At 50.1% G+C, this 19,144-nt stretch overlaps 2 protein-coding genes across 2 annotated transcripts in view; both read right to left on the reverse strand.

Moving 5' to 3' along the window:
• Positions 1 to 607: 607 nt before the first annotated feature.
• LOC144944676 (BAI1-associated protein 3-like) overlaps positions 608 to 19,144 on the reverse strand; it is a 54,879-nt gene continuing 36,342 nt past the window's right edge. The window contains exons 23-30 of the mRNA XM_078873034.1: positions 19,012 to 19,094; positions 16,589 to 16,730; positions 15,490 to 15,561; positions 14,579 to 14,662; positions 14,126 to 14,231; positions 5,246 to 5,381; positions 4,001 to 4,173; positions 608 to 2,282 (exon numbers count right to left, since the gene is read on the reverse strand). Of these exons, the coding sequence (XP_078729160.1) occupies positions 2,209 to 2,282; positions 4,001 to 4,173; positions 5,246 to 5,381; positions 14,126 to 14,231; positions 14,579 to 14,662; positions 15,490 to 15,561; positions 16,589 to 16,730; positions 19,012 to 19,094 (870 nt within the window). The 3' untranslated portion in view covers positions 608 to 2,208. The remainder of the gene's footprint in view (positions 2,283 to 4,000; positions 4,174 to 5,245; positions 5,382 to 14,125; positions 14,232 to 14,578; positions 14,663 to 15,489; positions 15,562 to 16,588; positions 16,731 to 19,011; positions 19,095 to 19,144) is intronic.
• On the reverse strand, positions 7,753 to 11,969 carry LOC144944674 (uncharacterized). Its single transcript, XM_078873033.1, has 2 exons — positions 11,604 to 11,969; positions 7,753 to 7,795 (listed from the first exon to the last, which is right to left on the reverse strand). The coding sequence occupies exons 1-2, from the start codon at positions 11,943 to 11,945 to the stop codon at positions 7,781 to 7,783; spliced, it is 357 nt and encodes a 118-aa protein (XP_078729159.1). The 5' UTR covers positions 11,946 to 11,969; the 3' UTR covers positions 7,753 to 7,780.

A 19,144-nucleotide genomic window follows, 5' to 3' on the forward strand; every position in this document is an offset into this window, starting at 1 on the left:
GAGTTGCCGGCCCCTGACCACGTGGGTAGTTTCCACCCAAACTGGTTTTGCAGGCATCCTTGCACCGTCTTACATTGACCTTTTTCTCGTCTTTAGGGCCTCTGCTTTCTTCCACTCGCAGTGTACACAGAATAATCCCTAATTTTTCGTTAACAAGTGTGTTTATACTGTATGCACAATTTTCACGGTGCCTTTTCACCCTCGTTGGATTATAAAACCTCAATTACATAAATGGAGAGTCCCTGAGTTTGGTAGTTCAGTGCACTGAAGCCACCTTTGCCTGCGTTTAGTCCGGGTGTGATTCACTTCAGACCAGATTCTCAGTAATAATAGAATTTGCACCGGCCAGCTGGTCCATCGTATCAGCAAATACATCCATTCTGCGATGGGTCAGGGGCATCGCAAGTAAGCGCTGCGTGCAAGGTGTTGTGCATCATCAGGTTTGTTAGGCGCTGGATAAAATAAAAGTGTCTGCAACAAGCTCCCATATGTTTCAGTTTTAAAGTCTCCCACAGCTGTCTTTCATGTTAACAAACGGTCCAATGCGTACAAGTCCAACATTTATTTCATCGAAAGGTCCCATAAATACAAAACAGAGTGCCAGCAGTTCATAACGCCATTGTTTTATTGCCAAATACTCTATGGGACGTAGGTAAGGATATGGTAACAGTAACAACGTTGACCGGGTTATATCCGCTTTGAATAAACACGAACAAGACAACACGGTGCAAGAATGTGCGGGTACTTCACGCTCGGTGAAGAATGTGCGGGTATTTAAAGGTCGGTGAAGAATGTGTGAAAACTTCAAGGTCGGTGAAAAATGTGTGAAAACTTCACGCTTGGTGAAGAATGTGCGGGCACTTCACGCTCGGCGATTCTTGAATGCACGGGCACTTCACGCTCAGCTTGGGCTGCCGAGCCGTCAGTTGTCCAGTGGACAGCGAGGCCCGTGCGTCGTCACGCGGTTGGGGTGGGCGACGGAGATCGCTCCTTCCGCTCGAGGTCCCCGGACTCGTCGTCTCGATCGTGTTGGCGCCATCGCAATGGGACTCAACCTCCGCAGTGCCTCCACCCAAGCTGGCACCCCCCTCCCTTCTTCCACTTTGAAACCAGCTCACCAACCGCTTGCTGCGACACCCGTTTTGTATAAAATTGCTTCGTGCGAAAGGTGCCAATGCAGTGTGTTTGTATAAATACAAAAGGTGTACACACACACAAAAATACACGTGGTGTACGCAATTCCTGAGGCCCAATACCTTGTAATACTATACACCATGGACATTTGCACCTCCTATTAGCACGGTTGGCTACGAACGGTGCGAAAGAAGGTCAATATACGTGCATGCATTTGTTGTAAGAAAGGCTTGTGTTCAAATTATTTGGGTACGATTAGGTTTCGGATGCTATCCCTGAATAATGACAGTAAATCCATAATTTACTGAGAATTCACCTTGTTTACAATGAACAAGGATGCAGAATAAAATTAATCATCAGCCATGGTCAAAATCCACTGCTGGATGAAGGCCTCTAGTCAGCGCCGTCTCTCACAATCACACGATGTAACAATCCGTGTAGCGCCTGCACACGAGCTGAATTCATTACTCCATCTCTGCGGTGGGCGGTCACTCGCGAAGGTGGGCGTACACTCGAATGCGTTCCTTCCCTTCACTGCCACTCCATTAAATCTTGACTTAAAGCTTTCGTGACTGCAGGAATTCATATTCTTTGGGTCTTTCGGTAAAGTCACGTAGATGGGTTCAATGAAATTCACAATGGAGTGGCAAAGGATATTCCACTCCACTGTTTTTCTTGACCATGGGCCAAGATGCCTTCTGTCGACATGTCCTGCCCACGCCCGCTTCGAGTCAGTGTGAGTCTCAGATGAAGATCTGCTCACACCAAGGTCATGCACAGCCACTTGAGAAAATCGTATATTTTTTTAAAGTCTGGATTGGGGAGTTGAGTTCAAGGCTGAAGCATAAATTGAGAGTGAGGATTAACATCTGAAATTTGCTGCAGTCACTCATAACATACAGAATGTAACAAAGCGGGCTGCAAAGTTTGGGCCCAAGATAAATATGCGGAAAATATTATACTGTAACAATGCAGATTAAGTGAAAATATAAAAAATATATACTGGTAATTATACATGTTTCATGTACATTGTTTAAAACATAGCCTGATGCTCCTTCATTTCAGAACCCGTCACTACTTTAAATTTTTGAAGAAATTCCTGGCCTCAGGATCTCTTCTTTTCTCCAGAATCTTTAGCACTTGTGACTCTGGTTTAAAAAACAAGAGCATGCACATGAGACACACACACTGATAAGCGTGCAAAAACACAGTAACTTAGCACGTGTAACTTAAGACAAATCACACGCAGTATATTTCTCCCCAGATTTAGTCAAATTGTGCCGTGAGCACCGCGTCATGAAACAAGGAATCCGTTCGGAAATCTCACAGAGCTGTCATTCTAGATTTCAAGTTTTCGTGACTGCAGGGATCCATACTCTTTGGTTCTTTCGGTAAAGTCACGTAGGTAGAAAATAAAATAAATTAAATCACGACGTTTCGATTGCAACACAAGCAATCATCATCAGGTGTGAAAACTACAGCAAGAATATCCCGGAATAGTTTTTTTCTTGCTGTAGTTTTCACACCTGATGATTGTGTTGCAATCGAAACTACAGCAAAACATTTTTTTTCTTGCTGTAGTTTTCATACCTGATGATGATTGCTTGTGTTGCAATCGAAACGTCGTGATTTAATTTATTTTATGTTTTATACGTGACTTTACCGAAAGAACCAAAGATCACAGAGCTGTATCGGAGATTGGCTCTGAAAGGTTCCCCCTCCACGTGCCTTCTCGCTGTCCAAGTGGAGCCCGTTATCGTGTACACAACGCAAGAGTCGTTTGCACAGCAAGCGTGTCACTTTTTTCTTCACGGCGGCTGCGAGTTCGGTTTCTTTTTCGCCTGACACCCAAACGGATATTTTTAATTCTCAGAATGGGAATAATTCAAATGAAGTAACATTGAATCATTTATGCGACAGGGGTTTTTGTTGTTGTGAAGTCATTGATGACTGGGGCTTATACGCTTGACAATCGGGGTTTCATCAGAGGTGGGCCGAAAGTCGGTAACAATAAAAACACAAAAACTCGGCAGTTCCACGCAATGCAAAAAATCCCAACCGTGACGAACGATTCCTCAACCAAGGCGACTGATGGAGGAATCTTAAAAAGTAACTCGGAAACACCCCCCCCCCACCCTCGTCCCCTCTTCCCCTCCTCCTTCCCTTTTAAGTTAGTTATCTTCTCCCTTCCTGTTCCCTTCCGTATATAAACTTTCACTTCCCTGCTATTGGTGAAGAAGGGCGGATTGCGCAGTGAGCCCAATCCGCCCTTCTTCACCGAGCCATGCAGTGGCGTCGATCCCGACCGCCCCCTTCTTGTTCTGTGATCGGTGCTATCTAACGGGCTCCCATTGAGTTGAAACAATAACAAAAAAATATACGTTACCACGCATCGAAGGATTAATACATTTGAAAAAAATTACTGAAAAAGTGACAAGGGTATAAATGGTTCCCAACGCTTTCACTTGTATCTCACACATCAGGGCCACCCAGAGGCACCCCGGGCAGAGTACCACGTGGAGCCCCCTTATCTAACTCACCTGTCTCAACTATTGGCGTCAAAAGTAACTCACCTGTCGCACACCTCCTGGCAACAGCAGCACTACATCACAGGTAAACTCACCAGTATCACTCGCCTGTCACACTGGCATTGCTACATCCCAGGCATATTCACCTGCCTCACCCCGTCTGCCTCACTTGCCTTGCCTGGCTCTGTCATCTTGTCACGAGCGACACAAACAACAGGCCCGTTGCGGGACACATTTTTTGTTCGAGACCCCAGGGCGCGTTGCCCCTTTAGCCCCCCTTACGCCCAGCCATCTCCCCCTAACTCCCCCCGCCCCCCCTAGAGACACCCACACCTTACCGTTCACATTGGGCAACTGCAGCGGCAGGGAGATCTGGCCGGCGGCGCCAGCGGCTCGGCTCAGGTACATCACGGCCTGGCCCAGCTGCAGGTTCCTCGACAGCAAGCGCGTGCGCCACAGCTCGAAGACGAGGTACACCTCGAGGCACCCGCACTGCTCCTCGCTCACCGCACTGCTCGGGCAACGGGGGCCAGCGTGCAACGCTCACGTCAGATGGTTGTTGTGCGGGCGTGGAGGCTTACGAGTTTACGCGTCGCACCAGACCAGGTGGCTCAGCGGTGGAGTACGTGCGTGCGTGTGTACGTTGAACTTCTTCCGCACTTTACGTAGCCAGCCGTGCTAATCGGGAGGTGCGGGAGTGAGCGGCTAGCAATCGGAACGTTGCGAGTTCAAATCTTGGTCGGGGGATGACTCCACCCATCATCATCTATGTGGGGGTCAATAAGTGTGTACCACTTTGTAGGGAAGTCAACAGTGGTTGTATTATGAATGGACTCGCCCCCACCATTGGGAATGAGGAATTTCCGCCACTGGCTCAGGGCTGCAAATATGAGAGGATGACATTTGAGCAAGACATCACTTTTACTTTGAGTCTGGTGTTTGATCACATGCAGAGCACCTATATCCCACCTGGTAATTATAATTTTAGTGGGTAGGCATACTATGCAATTTGCTTATGTTAAGTCTAAAGACACATGGTGAACAGGTATAAAGACGTTGATCACTATAGCGTCATTTGTACATCAGCAGCTATTGCCTTAGGTGTTGTCTGGACAGGTAAAAATCACTCGGGATAACCGTGGCTCCGATATGGACATTATGAGCCATTTAGCCGCTCGGCAATGTTTTTGCCATGGCATTTATAAGCTGAACTCCGTTCTATGCCTCCACGTATATATAAAAAAAAATCAAAATCGATGAGGCAATTGGCTTAACCATATCAATATTATCCAGCAGCATTTGTGTAAGCAAGAAACACCCTGGACAGGTTATACATTCTGGGTCTCCTCGGCAGAATAAGGCTTGTTAAAGTCAACAAAATCTGCCGGGTAACCAGACGTTATCATAGGATCGTTTCATAGTACTGTAATACACTTTTTGAGCACATGTCATTTGGTAATGCCTCGAGGCGACACTGGTTGGGGGAAAAAGTCAAACCGCGAACATTTAAAACCCGGTGATTAAGTGGCGATAGCCCTGAGCACTGCAAAAACCAAACAAGACATGCCGCATGCACCACGTACAATTCAAACGTTTCATTGAAGCGTCCGTTGTCTCTGCCTGTGGAGGCCACGCTCCTTGAGTTCTGGGTCTTGACGGTAGAAAAACATTCCCTGGGGCAGAGCTGTAGCTTAACTTGAACCTTTTGCGATGAGCCCCCTATTCACACACGTACACACGCACAATTATGAGGAAGCCACTGGGAGCTATACACTTTGAAAATTAATTTCTTAAGAACTGCTTTTCGTGTTGTTAGTTTGTTGTCCTTCCCCCGCACCTCCGATTAGCACGGTTGGCTACGTACGGTGCAAAAGAAGTTCAACGTACATGCATACAAACAATCGCATGCAGCTAATCACGTGTACACATGTTAAAACCTGCCCTGAATGTGGTAAAGCATGAACAGAGACAGGTCCGTATTATCCAATAGGGACAGTAGTCTCAGTAGCCACTGTGCCTAGGGCCTACGAAAACTAAAGGGCCTGCGAACAAAACTCAGCAGCCGAGTAGTCCTCGTCCCTGACACTTCTGAAATGATAATATATAAGGTAAACTGGGGGAATATGGCAACTTGTTTTTCTATGCAGTAATTTTGGCGAAATAAAAAACAACTACTTAAAAAAATGTAAATTCCTTTTGTTATTTATTTTGTTGGCTGCTCGTTGCAATTTCTTTGCAGTGGTAACAAGTCGTTGACTCGTACGCGAGGCATATTACACTCCAAATAACAGTCAAACATCTTTAAGCTAAAACGAAAGTAAAGCAACGTGGCACTCGCCACGCGGTTGTCCTGCCAGCACCCTGAATTTGTTATCGGTGAAAATGAATGGCATCCTTTTAAAGCCGCATCATCCGATATCATAATCATAGTGAAAAACAGTTTAAAATATTTCCACTTGTAATATATTTAGGCAAACCTTGTTTTTTTTCTCTCAATAATTTCAAATTAAATCTGCTTATGTGCGGCACGCAGCGCGCTCCCATCGAATGAGGGCACAGAATAAATAACGAACGTCAGTTTAACACCTAGGCTTTCGCAACCAATATCATCCATAATACAGGGTTTTTAGGTTAGATCACGTAAATATGTGTTGTTAAACCCGCCACCACCCGACAAAGCCAATTAGTAACGTTTGTCACGTAAACAGAACATGCCAATGTTGTGGCTTTCCAGCACACCGGCATGCTGTACTAGTAACGTAATGGCATGTTTTGTTTACGTGACAAACCTTATTAATTGGCTGTGTCGGGTGGTGGCTGGTTTAACGACACATTTATATATTTACGCGATACAACACAAAAAACCTGTATCATGAATAGCGAATGTATCAGTAACGACATCTGTCCAGAGGCTGGACGAAATACTGCATGAAACAAGCGAGTGACAGCGGTCGTAGTAACATGGGGTAGCAGCAGTAGCGACTGAAGAAAGTTATCACTGAAGGCCTACGAAACAGAAGTGCCTAGGGCCTACAAGAACCTTCATCCGGCCCTGAGCAGAGACAGTGAAACCAGCTTGCATGCACACGCAGTGGTTTCAGCGTTCAAAGACCTGCCCTTTGACACGACTTAAAAAGATAAATCCTTATGTTTCTATTCCCATATAATAAAGGTTTCCATACATATGAAGTACCGGTAAGTACGCTGGACACCCAGGTTGAGGCACACGTATGTTTATTCAAGCTTGTCGGTACAGGACAGCACTAGAGGGGGTAGCGGCCCCCTCACCCGGATAACTGGGGCCCTTACAAGGGCGGCGTCGAGGGGAGTCCAGGGCTTCTCACTAGAAGATCTTCCTTCTTCCTCCTTCGTTCCCAGACTGAGCCACGAGCTCTCTCTGTCCTCCCCCTTTATACCCCCCGTCAGGATCACAACCCCCCCAGGCTGCCTGATGCGGACGTCGCTGCGGGCACCCCCCCCGTGTACTCCCGGAGCTCCGCCCACTGTGTTTATTCCCCGTTGGATCCCATGCACCTACAGCCCTCCCGTAACAACCCTACATCACTCCCCCCATTACAGCTCGCAGCCGTCCCGGCTGCAACAATTCCAATAAAGGAACATTTACCCCTCAACCCCGTGTGTGCCTCATTTTTTTCAACAAAATGCAAATTGAACAACAACAACAAGAACAACAAGAAGAACAAGCACACCCCCGAAGGGAATGTCCGACGCACCCCCCCCCCGTATAAATACGAAATCCGTAAAAGCGCGTATATACAACTAGCCAGGAACTCCCCCAGCACACACAGCACACCCACGACACACAACGCACCCACACACACAACACACACAGTGTGCAAGGAGCACACCACCGACGCAGCATACAGTAACCATGACACGTGAAGGAAAATAAATAAAAAAACAAATTTTTCTTTTTCTTCCTTCTGTATATTATAAGAGTCTGCGCATTTTAGCGCGCGTCCTTGCCGCAGGCCCGTCACACGGGGCAACCCCGGACGGCGGACCATCCGGTGGCGGCTGTCCCATTCGAGGTGAGGTCGCGATTGAAGTCGCGCGACTGTCGGCATCACCCGTGTGGGTTCTAGGGCGTGAGCCCGTCATTCCCGGTGCACCTGTGGGTGGGACAGCCGGCAACACATCAGGCGAGAGCAGCGACGGACCCTTCGAGTCGGTCGACCCCCCACATGCTTGGCCCCGCGCGTGTGGAGTGGGCCCTCGCACCGCAACAAACGGTTTTAGCCTAGAGGGGTGTACAAACCACTGGCGCCTGCCCCATTTGATTCGAACGCACTGAGGCCTCAAAACCTCGACAACCTCGACGGGGCCCCGCCACGGGCGCACGAGTTTAGAGGAGGTCGCGAGTGGTACCTGGGGACAGTGCAGCCATGCCCTGTCCCCCGGCTTCCACTGCAGCACGTGCGCGCGAGCCCGCCTGAGGCGCTCGTTCGCCTTTTGACGCCTGTCAGAATTTAGCCTCGCAGCATCCCGCGCCTCAGTCAGTTTGTCAAGGTTAAATTTAACGTGTTCATCCAATTTAATTTTACCCAGCGGCGCGGGGATCTGCAGCTGTGCCGGAACAGGTGGGTCGGGTTCGCGGCCATACATAAGAAAGAATGGTGAAAATCCCGTCGCAGCATGGGGAGCCAATCTGTATGCCGCTAGAACCCCTTGAATTTGTAAGTCCCAATCAGTCTGTGAGTCCGAGACTTGCTGCGACAACATAGACGAGATGGTGCGATGCAGACGCTCGACCATCCCGTCCGTTTGCGGGTGATAAGGAGAGGTTCGAATTTTTTTCGTTCCTAGGAGATCACAGACTTGTTTTAGGAGTTTCCCGGAAAAATTTCTACCCTGGTCGGTCAACAACCGCTCCGGGGCACCTTTGTCCATGACATAACCTTGGACAAAGGCGTCGACGATGGCTGCTGCCGACTGATTCGCCAGGGGCCAGGCCATAGGCCAGCGCGTAAAATATTCGACCCCAGTAAGCAAATATTTATTTCCCCTGGGGGTGGCGGGGAATGGCCCCAGAATGTCCAGTGCGACCAGTTCATTTATTCTGGAGACCTGGATGGACTGCAAGGGCGGGTTCGACTCCCGTGCTGGTGGTTTGCGCTGCGCACACTGAGGGCATGCCGCCAACAGATCAGCGACATCCCTAGTCATGCCCGGCCAAAAATAATTCAGCTGGAGCAAGGCGAGTGTTTTCTGGGTACCTAGGTGGAGGAGGCGCTCATGAGCAGCCCACACCACCTTACCCCGTAGGCCAGAAGGGACCACCAGCCGGTGACGCTGGGATTTCCCGTCCCAATGCATAAGCAAGCCCGCATGGGTTTCCCATGCGTCGGCATGACCCGTCACACGCCCCCTCTCCCCGGCGCGACGACGCAACGCGAGGAGGGAGGCATCCTCCAACTGGAGGCGCCCCCATTCATCAACGGGCAATCCAAGCAGGGAATCTCTCCCCTGTTCGGCGATATCAATGGGGACTACCGTTTCATCGTCGGCGGCCGCCGCCAGGACCGGAACCATCATGTCCCCTACTGGCTTGCAACGCCCCGACCCCAGGAGGCATGCGCATTCGGAGGCGGTTGGCATCCGTGACAGAGCGTCAGCGTTGGTGTGGCGAACGCCCTTACGATAAGTGGTTTCAAAACTGAAATCCTGGAGGACCTCCAGCCATCGGGACAATTGTCCCGATGGCTGTTGAACCTTCAGGGCGTACTGCAGTGCCGCATGATCTGTGCGGACGGTGAAATGCCGACCGTACAGATATGGGCGATACTGTTGGATGAAATAGACAATTGCCAACAGTTCCCTACGGGTGACACAATATCTTTGCTCCGTTGGAGACAACACCCGACTGCCGTACGCGACCACCCGTTCCACGCCGTCAACCACCTGGGAAAGCACGCCTCCAATACCCGTGTTGCTCGCGTCGGTGTCGAGCAAAAACGGCCTCGAAAAATCTGGGTAAATCAAGGGAGGAGCCTTCACCAGCGCGTCCCGAAGGGAGCAGAAAGCAGCTTCCTCATCCTGACCCCAGTGGAACCGGACCCCTTTAGATGTTAACGCGTGTAGGGGTTTTGCAATCGTTGCAAAATTAGCGACGAAGCGTCGGTAATATGATGCGAAGCCAATAAAACTCCTGACCTCTCCCACCGTGGTTGGAGTCGGCCAGGAGCTGACACACTGCGTTTTGGCGGGATCGGTAGCAATACCCGAGCGCCCTACGATGTGCCCCAAATAACGCACCGACTCGCGTAACAAATGGCATTTCTGGGGCTTAAATTTCAAATTAGCAGCCCGCATCTTTAGGAAAACCGCCCGCAACCTCTGGAGATGTTCGTCAAAAGTTTTACCAAAGACAATAACGTCATCCAAATAAATCAGGCACGACTCCCATTGCAACCCAGCCAAAACCAATTCCATCAATCGCTGGAAAGTTGCCGGCGCTGAGTGTAAGCCCATCGGCAACCGGTTGAATTGGAACAGGCCGTGCGGTGTACGGAAAGCAGTTTTAGGCTTAGAATCATCGTCCAGAGGAAGCTGCCAGAATCCCGAAAGTAAATCTAGCGTGGAGAAGAATCGCGCTCCCGCCAAAGCGTCCAGCGATTCGTCCATCCGTGGGAGCGGGTATGCGTCGGCAACCGAAATTTTATTAAGGCGCCGAAAATCCACGCAAAACCGCAACGAGCCGTCCTGCTTTTTAACCAGGACGATCGGCGCTCCCCACGGGCTGGTGGAGGGAGAAATGATGTCGGCGGCTAACATGTCATCAACAGCCGATTTGACATGGTCCTTTTCGGCGGGACTTAACCGAAACGGATTTTGGCGAATTGGCGCGCTGTCACCCGTGTCAATATGGTGACGCAGCAGGTGAGTGCAACCCAAATCATATTTATCACGACTGAAAACGTCGGAAAATTCCCTCAGTAGCCTTCTAAGCTGTTGGCGCTCTGAATTTGTCAGGTCCGTCGATTCCGCACAAAGCGCGTCGAGCCACCCTTCATCGCTGTCCGAATGTGGGAGCATCCGGGAAGCAGAGCCAACGTGGTTCGCGACAGGTACCTCGCAGGGCATCGGCGTCGCATGCGCGAGCACCGTCCCTTGAGGAACCACCACCGTCTGCGATCCCACATTGAGGACCGCGATGAAAGGGTCCCCGTCCCCTCTTACAACGGTCTGGGCCGGAATCAAATGAGGTCCATTAACCCCGGCCCTAGACGGTCCCAGCAAAACACCCTGATCCCCTATGCCCTTAGCGAAGGGCTTACGAAGTTTCAGAGGCACTAGCATTTGGGCTCCCGGCGGCACACGAACAGTCTTAACAACGAACGCCGGTACCGTTGCGAACGCCGTCGGAGCCGCCGCAGGGGATGGCAGGAACGCCATGCGCCGCCCCGACGGAAGCTCAATGCATCCTTGGTCGATCAAAATACGAATGGGCATTTTGCCTAAGAAATCCGTCCCCAGCAGGCACGGAACCGCCAGCGAGGAGGAAACGAAAATCGGCCCCGACAATTTGATGTCCCCAATAGAAATTTGCGCTCGAATCTGTCCCATGATGCCGAGAGAGCCCCCGTTAGCGGCATAGAATGGGACGTTAACCGGCATTAAAGGCCGGCTTTGTACGGGCAGAATATTGTAAATTAATTCCGAAATGATTGTCGCCGATGCCCCCGTATCGACCAAGATGCGTACTTCTACCCCGTCAATGTGGCCGACCACGGCCGACGACCCTGATGACGCGGCTACCACGCGATGGGCCAACACGGACCACTGTTTGGGCTCGATTTGAGTCCCCGCAGTGATCCGCGTTGGCCCCTTGCAACGCGACATCGGCCCCCCGTTTGTTGTGGTGCGAGAGTGTGCAACGGGTGGGTGCTTTGGCCAAGCATGTGTGGTGCCGCGACTCGCCGGATCATGTTGCTGGAGCTTGGGAAGAGGAGGGCCGGCGTCCCGTCGAGGCGTCGTCCCGCGCTGTCGCGGAGAGCGGCACCCCGAGGCGACGTGGCCCCGGACGCCGCAGTTGAAACACCGCGGGAGCCCCGGTGGAGACGATGGGCGGTTGAAACGGCTTGACCCGTCCCGGGCCGACCGTACTTCTTGCGCCTGTTGCCGTCGATGGTCGACGGCGAAGAGCTCCTCCGTCGGAAGGGTGGCTGCAGCCACCGCACGCCCTGCCGATGCCCTGCTGGCTTTCCGCCGCAGGGACAGAAGGTTGGCGTGAAGGAGGCGCGCCGCCTGAAGAGAGGTCATCTCAGCGTCCTCCTGTGCGACGACAGCGATGTCCAGGTCGTCTGCCAGTAGGAGTATTTTCTCCGTGACCATCGCGTCCACGCCGTCGTCGTCCATACGGGGAAAAGCCGTCTTAGCCAGCGCTAGGAGGCTCGTCCTGTATGCCAGGGGCGACTCCTTTTCACCCCGCTTGCGCTCGTAGAACTGCTCTCTGCATTCTGCTGAAGGTCCATAGACCCCGGCCAGCAGTTGTAGCGCCTTCGGCAGAGTAGACCGCTTCTCTTTCGGCGCCGATGTGAGGGCGGCGAGCGCGTCTGCGTCGAGGAGCGCCGGCAGCGCGCAGAGGGCTTCATCGTCGGACCACCTTGCCATTTCTTGGTGGGCGATGAAGCGTCGCTGGAAGCCGCCCCAGTCGCCCTCTGCACCAACAAATTCTTTCAGCGGAGGCAGCCGTTGTTGCAGCGCAGCGTTCGCCTTGGAAGTCTGCAGGCTGTTATTCCCGGGACTCGGCTGTGCGTCGGCGCGAATGGCAGATGGAATCGCCTGTCGCCGATGTGATGACGCTCCCTCCGCTGGTGATGACGCAGCTGTCCCAGCGAGAGCGGTGTCGGACCCAAGGTTGAGCCCGGCCACGCCCTCTGCAGCTGCCGTAACGATGGCGGGAAATTCAAAGTTGGAGTCTTCAGAAATGGCGGGAAGGCGCTCAGGTCGACGACTCCCCTCGCCCCGTGGTGGACCACCAGCCCCCAGCCGCGTGATGTTTTCCAGCGTGGCGGCAGCGGCGTACAGTAGCTCCGCCAGTCTCTCGTGAGCCAGCCGTAGCGCGTCTGGCTGCGGCCCCTCCTCATGCCGATGCCCCGGTAGGAACGCGTCGGCCCCCGGCTGCGCCATGTCTTGGTGAGCCGTCTCGGGCTCAATGACTTCAGCAGTGTCCTCCTCCGGTACTCTGGCTCGAGCTGTCTGGCGTGTTTCCATGTCCGTAGTTCTTCTGACACCAGATGAAGTACCGGTAAGTACGCTGGACACCCAGGTTGAGGCACACGTATGTTTATTCAAGCTTGTCGGTACAGGACAGCACTAGAGGGGGTAGCGGCCCCCTCACCCGGATAACTGGGGCCCTTACAAGGGCGGCGTCGAGGGGAGTCCAGGGCTTCTCACTAGAAGATCTTCCTTCTTCCTCCTTCGTTCCCAGACTGAGCCACGAGCTCTCTCTGTCCTCCCCCTTTATACCCCCCGTCAGGATCACAACCCCCCCAGGCTGCCTGATGCGGACGTCGCTGCGGGCACCCCCCCCGTGTACTCCCGGAGCTCCGCCCACTGTGTTTATTCCCCGTTGGATCCCATGCACCTACAGCCCTCCCGTAACAACCCTACACATAAACCGTTTTTTGGTCTCCTTGGTTTTGTCTCTCGCTTGACAGGGTTTTTTTGGCTGGATTTATCGTTTGCGTCTTTTATTCAGTTTATAAGGCGCAACATATATTTGCTCGTTACATCGTTGCGGTTATTCCAATGTAATTTTACGAGGACACATCGAGAGAACATAATTGCATACACCATGGTGATAACCAGGGCTTAATTTCTCACTGAATATTTTTCAGGTCACTGGTAAACTGGAGTCGGTGGCACCTGATGTGGTCTGCTGGGTGTGATAAAAACAAAAAAACTAAACTTATTTATTTACCAGGTAAGGCCCACTGAGCTATATAGCTCTTTTTCAGAAGCAGTCTGGCCACAAAATTATAGCTGCACTAAGTGGCTTATCGTGTGGCAATTTAGAGCAGCCAAATCCTCGAAATGCACGTTGATTCTAAATGTGGAGAGAAAAACTCGAGGACTCGTAGGAGATAAATCCATGCGACCACGGGAGGAGAAAACACGCAACATATACAGGCGTCAGGGTCGGGATCGGGATCAAACCCACGACCTCCTGTATACCAGGCGAGGTAGTTAACATCTCGCCGCGGCGCCAATGACTGGATTGGTATAACACACAGCGGCACGATTACCCCCGACTGCAAAAAACAATAAAAACTTCGTAGGACCCTCCAGAAAAAGAATATTGGGATTCGGTGAGGAATGTATGGGTAAACAAGCAACAATAATAGCAATAATAACATCTCGCCACAGTGGTGTCCCTGTATCTTCTGGGTCGCCAACCCAGACAGACGCGGCTGAAATGAATCCCCGGCGATACCCACCTGGTAGGCCTGACACACCGAGCAGTTTCACTACGAGGGCTGTCCTCTCCCCATCGTAGTGACACTCCACGTCCAACGTTCCTTGGGTTGCTTCTTCCACAGGAACCTAACGACGGCATTTGGCACGGCGGTGGCGATTACAGATTACAGCGATCGTAAAGCTGACCTCGCAAATGTAACCTCTGGATACGAAACAAAACTCAACACACCCATGCGTCAACAAAACTGCGGCCTTAAAATAAAATATATAACAGGCGACGTTTTGGGAAATGGTCCTTCTTCATGGCACATGCGCTCTTTGACGAATGTGTGTTGAGTGTTTTGTTATTCGTGTTTGTGCACCACCACCCTCATCAAATAATTATCTTGACATAGGTGATATTTAACGCGCTGCTCTCTGAGCTAATCTTAAACCATGGGGCTGTGTCCCCAAATGATACGGTGAGCACGAACCTGACGCTTTGCTTTCTCCTGATGGTACAAGTCAATGAGCTCAGGTGTGCTCTTCTGCCTCAGTTCCAGCTGCTCCTCCAGCCCCTGTGGGTGGAAACCCAACGCGCGCATGGTCACAACAGCACCGCTGCGTATTGGAACTTCGATGTCATTGTGGAATTGCACCAAAGACAAGAAGGCTGCTTCAGAAAATCGATAATGGGAATCAAGCTTGTTTGTGAACCATCATCACGCGAACTCCAGTCATCCTCACAGCAGCGGCGTTTGGATAACCATTGAACAAAAGACGGTCACTGCATCATGCGCTTTCAGATGCGGTGTTTCTGCGGCCATCTGGAACGCTCTTCCTTCCGATATTAGGAAGCCACTAGAGCTATGCAATTTAAATCTAAATTGAAAACTAATTTCTTTACAACTGCTTTTTACATGCTTTTATTTAACTCACTCTGTCTGTTGTCGTTGTTGTATCCTCAAATCTTGCAACTCAATTTTAACCCACTTCCCAATGTGGTATCGACTACAAACTTGGTATATTTATGTCATACTGATGACAATACTATATTCTATAATTAAAAATAAAATATATATATTTAAACATTCTTTTGTTATATGTATGTTTCGGCTTGGGTCTAATTGTCCATGCTCAGCTCAAATGCTGTTGGCTGTAATTGGCCACGGTCCCTTACGTTATGGCAAGCTTCGGGGCCATTTCCTGGAGTCGTGGAGTTCTGCCATTACTACAGTACATTTAATAAAAACGTGTTTTTAAAAAGTTTTTTAAAAGATTACTTTTTGTGCTTAGTTCATTGTCCTTCCCCCGCACCTCCAATTAGCACGGTTGGCTACTACGTGCACATTATAATGATTTGGGGGTAAGCAGCGGCGTTTGGCAGAAAAAATCGCGCACTCACTTTATACACGTCATTTTGAAGAAATTCCATCTTGATTCCATGCACATCCACGTTGAACACTTGCAGCAATTTCTGTTGAAACCAAGACAGGTTAGTAATATACGAGCCATTCAGATAATGGGTGGACAGGAGTTAATTACCGCTCTGCAGGACTTTAACTGGTTGATACGCTCACTAGGCGCGTCTAACTTATTTTTCCTCTGACAGTTTGTTCAGTCTAGATACTCTTTGGTTCTTTCAGTATAGTCACGTAAGTATAAAATAAAATAAATTAAATCACGACGTTTCGGGCGCAACACAAGCGTCTGTCATCAGGTGGGACAACCACAGCAATTGTTTCTTGCTGTGGTTGTCCCACGCGGGCATGTCGACGTCAAGTCGGAGTGTTTTCCAACCGCTTTTAAAGTTGCACAGTGAAAGCCGCACTTGAAGTGAGCTCAGCGCAAGAGACATCGGGAACGCTGGAGTTAACGACCAGTTTTTCCCATTTTTAAAAATCAAGTTATCAAGCGTCTTGCATTCATGGCGACCCCATCGGTTCTAGGATTTCCTCCAAGGGGGTGGATCTGCAACTTGCTGCTGATGCTCTCTTGATGTGATAGCCAGATGGCGTTAATCATCGGGCTTGGTCCATGGTAGACTGCAGGTAATTTTTTTAATGAAAAAAAATGTTACTTGTTTATCCGTTGATTCGGGGCCCGCTTTGTGGCCGACTGGGCTCCCTATGCATCGCACATCACTGCCACATACCCCCCAACCATAGTCGCGCCCCTGGCTGCTGGCCATGGGAAAGATATCTATATCTGATCAAACGTGGGATACTTTAAGAGGAAACTATGGGACCGTGACAGCCAGGTGTCGATTGCGCAACAGCGGTGAAATCCTGAAGAAAGAGATGAGGTTTGACAGTGGCTTTCGCAGCAATGGATGCAATAGCCTCATTGCCAATTGGTTGTATTTATAATTTGTGTTAGTCAAGTGTGTGATTTGCAGAACATCTCATTGATTTTTTTTACACAAACTTGTTTTGTAGTCGGCAGAGTAACTGCAGGGAAATGTAGGCGTTTATCTTAAACGCGTGGTTGTTTTTGTATTGCACCTTTAGAATCGTCTGCATCCTTGTGTAGTACGGGGAGCTGAGGCTACTCCTCCTGTCCTTCATGAATCCAGAGCAAATCCTGTTCTTCTCCAGCTCCTCGCTAAACGCTTTCAGCACCGTCTCCCAGAGCATATACAGAAAACTGAGGGAAGAGCAGCAAGGCAAGGCAGAATTACTACGTGACAGCCCGCATGTACTAGGTGGCTCTCCTACTAATTCCCCACAACAAAGTACTGCCGATTATCATATAACTGTACGGTGAAATAAGTTTACGTGACCCCCTACGGTGCCCGCAATGTTAATAACATGATTTACTCTTGCACAAACCATGACCCTTCATGCAGTGGTAAGAGTTTACGTGTGGCGATGGTGTGTTGGTGATGGTTTTGTTGGTGTTGAAGGTGGTGGGGTTGACAGTGGTGATAATTGTTGTGGTTGGTGATAGTCACGGTAGTGTTCATGTGACAGGTGGTGATGTAGGGGAGCGGTAGCAGAAGCGGTGAGCGCTACGCTGCGCTACGAACCAACACCGGTGATGATTATCTGAACTGGTCCTGGGCCTCCCCTTGGTCGACTCAGTCTCAAATGAGTACCTGGTGCGGTGTGTAAACATCACCACTCGGGAGACAAAGGCGGCGAGGCATGGTGCTGGCCACCCATCCCCTTGTGTGCTTTGCTGACCTTCATAGGTGCTCGCAAACAGCACTTGCCCCAGCAGTCTGTTAAGGCTACACGGGGGATCTTCGTATTTGTATTGGTTGTTGGTGCTATGTTTCCACCTATAACTCAGAAAAAAAACACTTACAATAGCCTGGTCTTGGCTAGCGGATGAAAGTTGCAAGCCAGAATTTCACCATCGCTTGCATCTGGAGTTGGTATCATCCACCCCTCTTCCTAATGCTCAGGGGAAATGGGTCAGCTGCAATGGCTGCATTTGGGTACACGGTCCAGATGTCCCCAGAGACCCTGGGTGACAGAGGTGTTCAGGCTAGCCGAGAGAATGCAGCAGGTTCACTCACCGTCTACAGCAAATCACATCCAAGAGTGGGGAGGCTTACCGCAGCCTACACTCATAGGTTTGGACAGCTGTGTGGCGCTGCAAAAGACGAGTGGTAGTCACGGGTTGCTGGGGAGATGGAAATTGCCTCAGCAGCACGTGATTATAAATCACTTTTTAATTCTATCAAAAAATAACTGGTAGCACCACACCTATGACCGTCCTAAAGGGAAAGAGTCGTGATCTAATCAACGATCCCCATGCAGAGGTTTGCAGATCTACTAATGATTTCTGAGAGATTTTGGGGAAGGGAAATCATCTCAGTTCAGATAACATCTTGGGGCAACCTGGGGTTGACCCTGCAGGGGCTGCCGTTCCTCAAATACTGGAGGAGGTAGTCATCCCTGGGAGTGACCAGGTAAAGAGCTGGGCAGAGATGATCTCTGACGCGAACTGCCGAGGGATGGTGGCAATTATGTGTAGGCTGCCCCGTATGATATCATTACAACTTCTCGGACCACAGGATGGGTTCCATAAGAATGGAAGGATGCCCTGGTAGTCCCCCAGCACAGTGCCCCCCTTTTAAGAAGGGGAGGGGGGGGTACTGCGCGATTGCAATAGCTACTGGGGAATCTCCCTCCTCGGTGTGCTGGAAAAGGTCTTGGCAAAGTTTATTCAACAATGTGGTTTCAGACTGGGGTGGTTCTGCACGATGTCTATTTCTCTATTTATCTGCTACAGCAGAGGTGTAGGGAATTTTCACAAGACCTACATCTCTGCTTTATTGACCTGCTCAAGGCCTACGATACCATCATCAGACCTGGGCTCTGGGTTATTCTTCGTACTTTTGGGGGTCGCTTACCCCCTTCTCATAATCATTAAGGGTCTTCATGATGGTGGCCAGGAGTCAGAGCCATTCCCTGTTCACTTTGTGGTGTGGCATGGATGCCCTCCGGCCCTTACACTATTTAATATCGTCATTGACGCCGTAGTTTGTGACGCTTTCCATGGCTGTACCACAGACATGACTATTAGGTACACATACAATAAGAGGCTGATCGATGTCCGGGTGCAGTCAAGGGATGGCTCCATACTGTTCAACCATGTGAAGTATGCTGATAATTTGATAATTGAGTTCACTTAGCCTGGCACAAGTGCTGTGGTAACGTCACCGCCACTTAGTGGCGAATGGCGGTTGTTTTTGTTGTTGAGTGTTGTAAAGGTGATGGCGGTAGCAGTGGTGGTGGTAACGGCACATTTTGTGAAATGTTGTTGGTGCATCACAAATTTTGGTGCCAAAGATAACAAAGTGTTGGGTTTAGGTAATTTTTCACCATTGCATGAATTCAAAGATCGTCATGAAACTAACATTCCAAACATGACCCCCCACCCGCTTCAAAAATACTTAATACAAAGTTTAACTCACATTTGGAATATTTTGCTGTTTTCATTCAGCCCTTCAAAAAGTTGTTTAAGATTGTTATCATAATATTCGTAGACAGATTCATCCTAGGAAAGGAACAGACCATACAACAAATCATCTTGGAACAAACATTCGC

The sequence above is a fragment of the Lampetra fluviatilis genome, chromosome 35, assembly GCF_964198595.1.
Source record: "Lampetra fluviatilis chromosome 35, kcLamFluv1.1, whole genome shotgun sequence".
Taxonomy (NCBI): Eukaryota; Metazoa; Chordata; class Hyperoartia; order Petromyzontiformes; family Petromyzontidae; genus Lampetra; species Lampetra fluviatilis.

What these genes read in the sequence shown, in the direction of transcription:
- LOC144944674 (XM_078873033.1), bottom strand. Translation starts at nt 11,945, where the DNA reads ATGACCTCTCTTCAGGCGGCGCGCCTCCTTCACGCCAACCTTCTGTCC.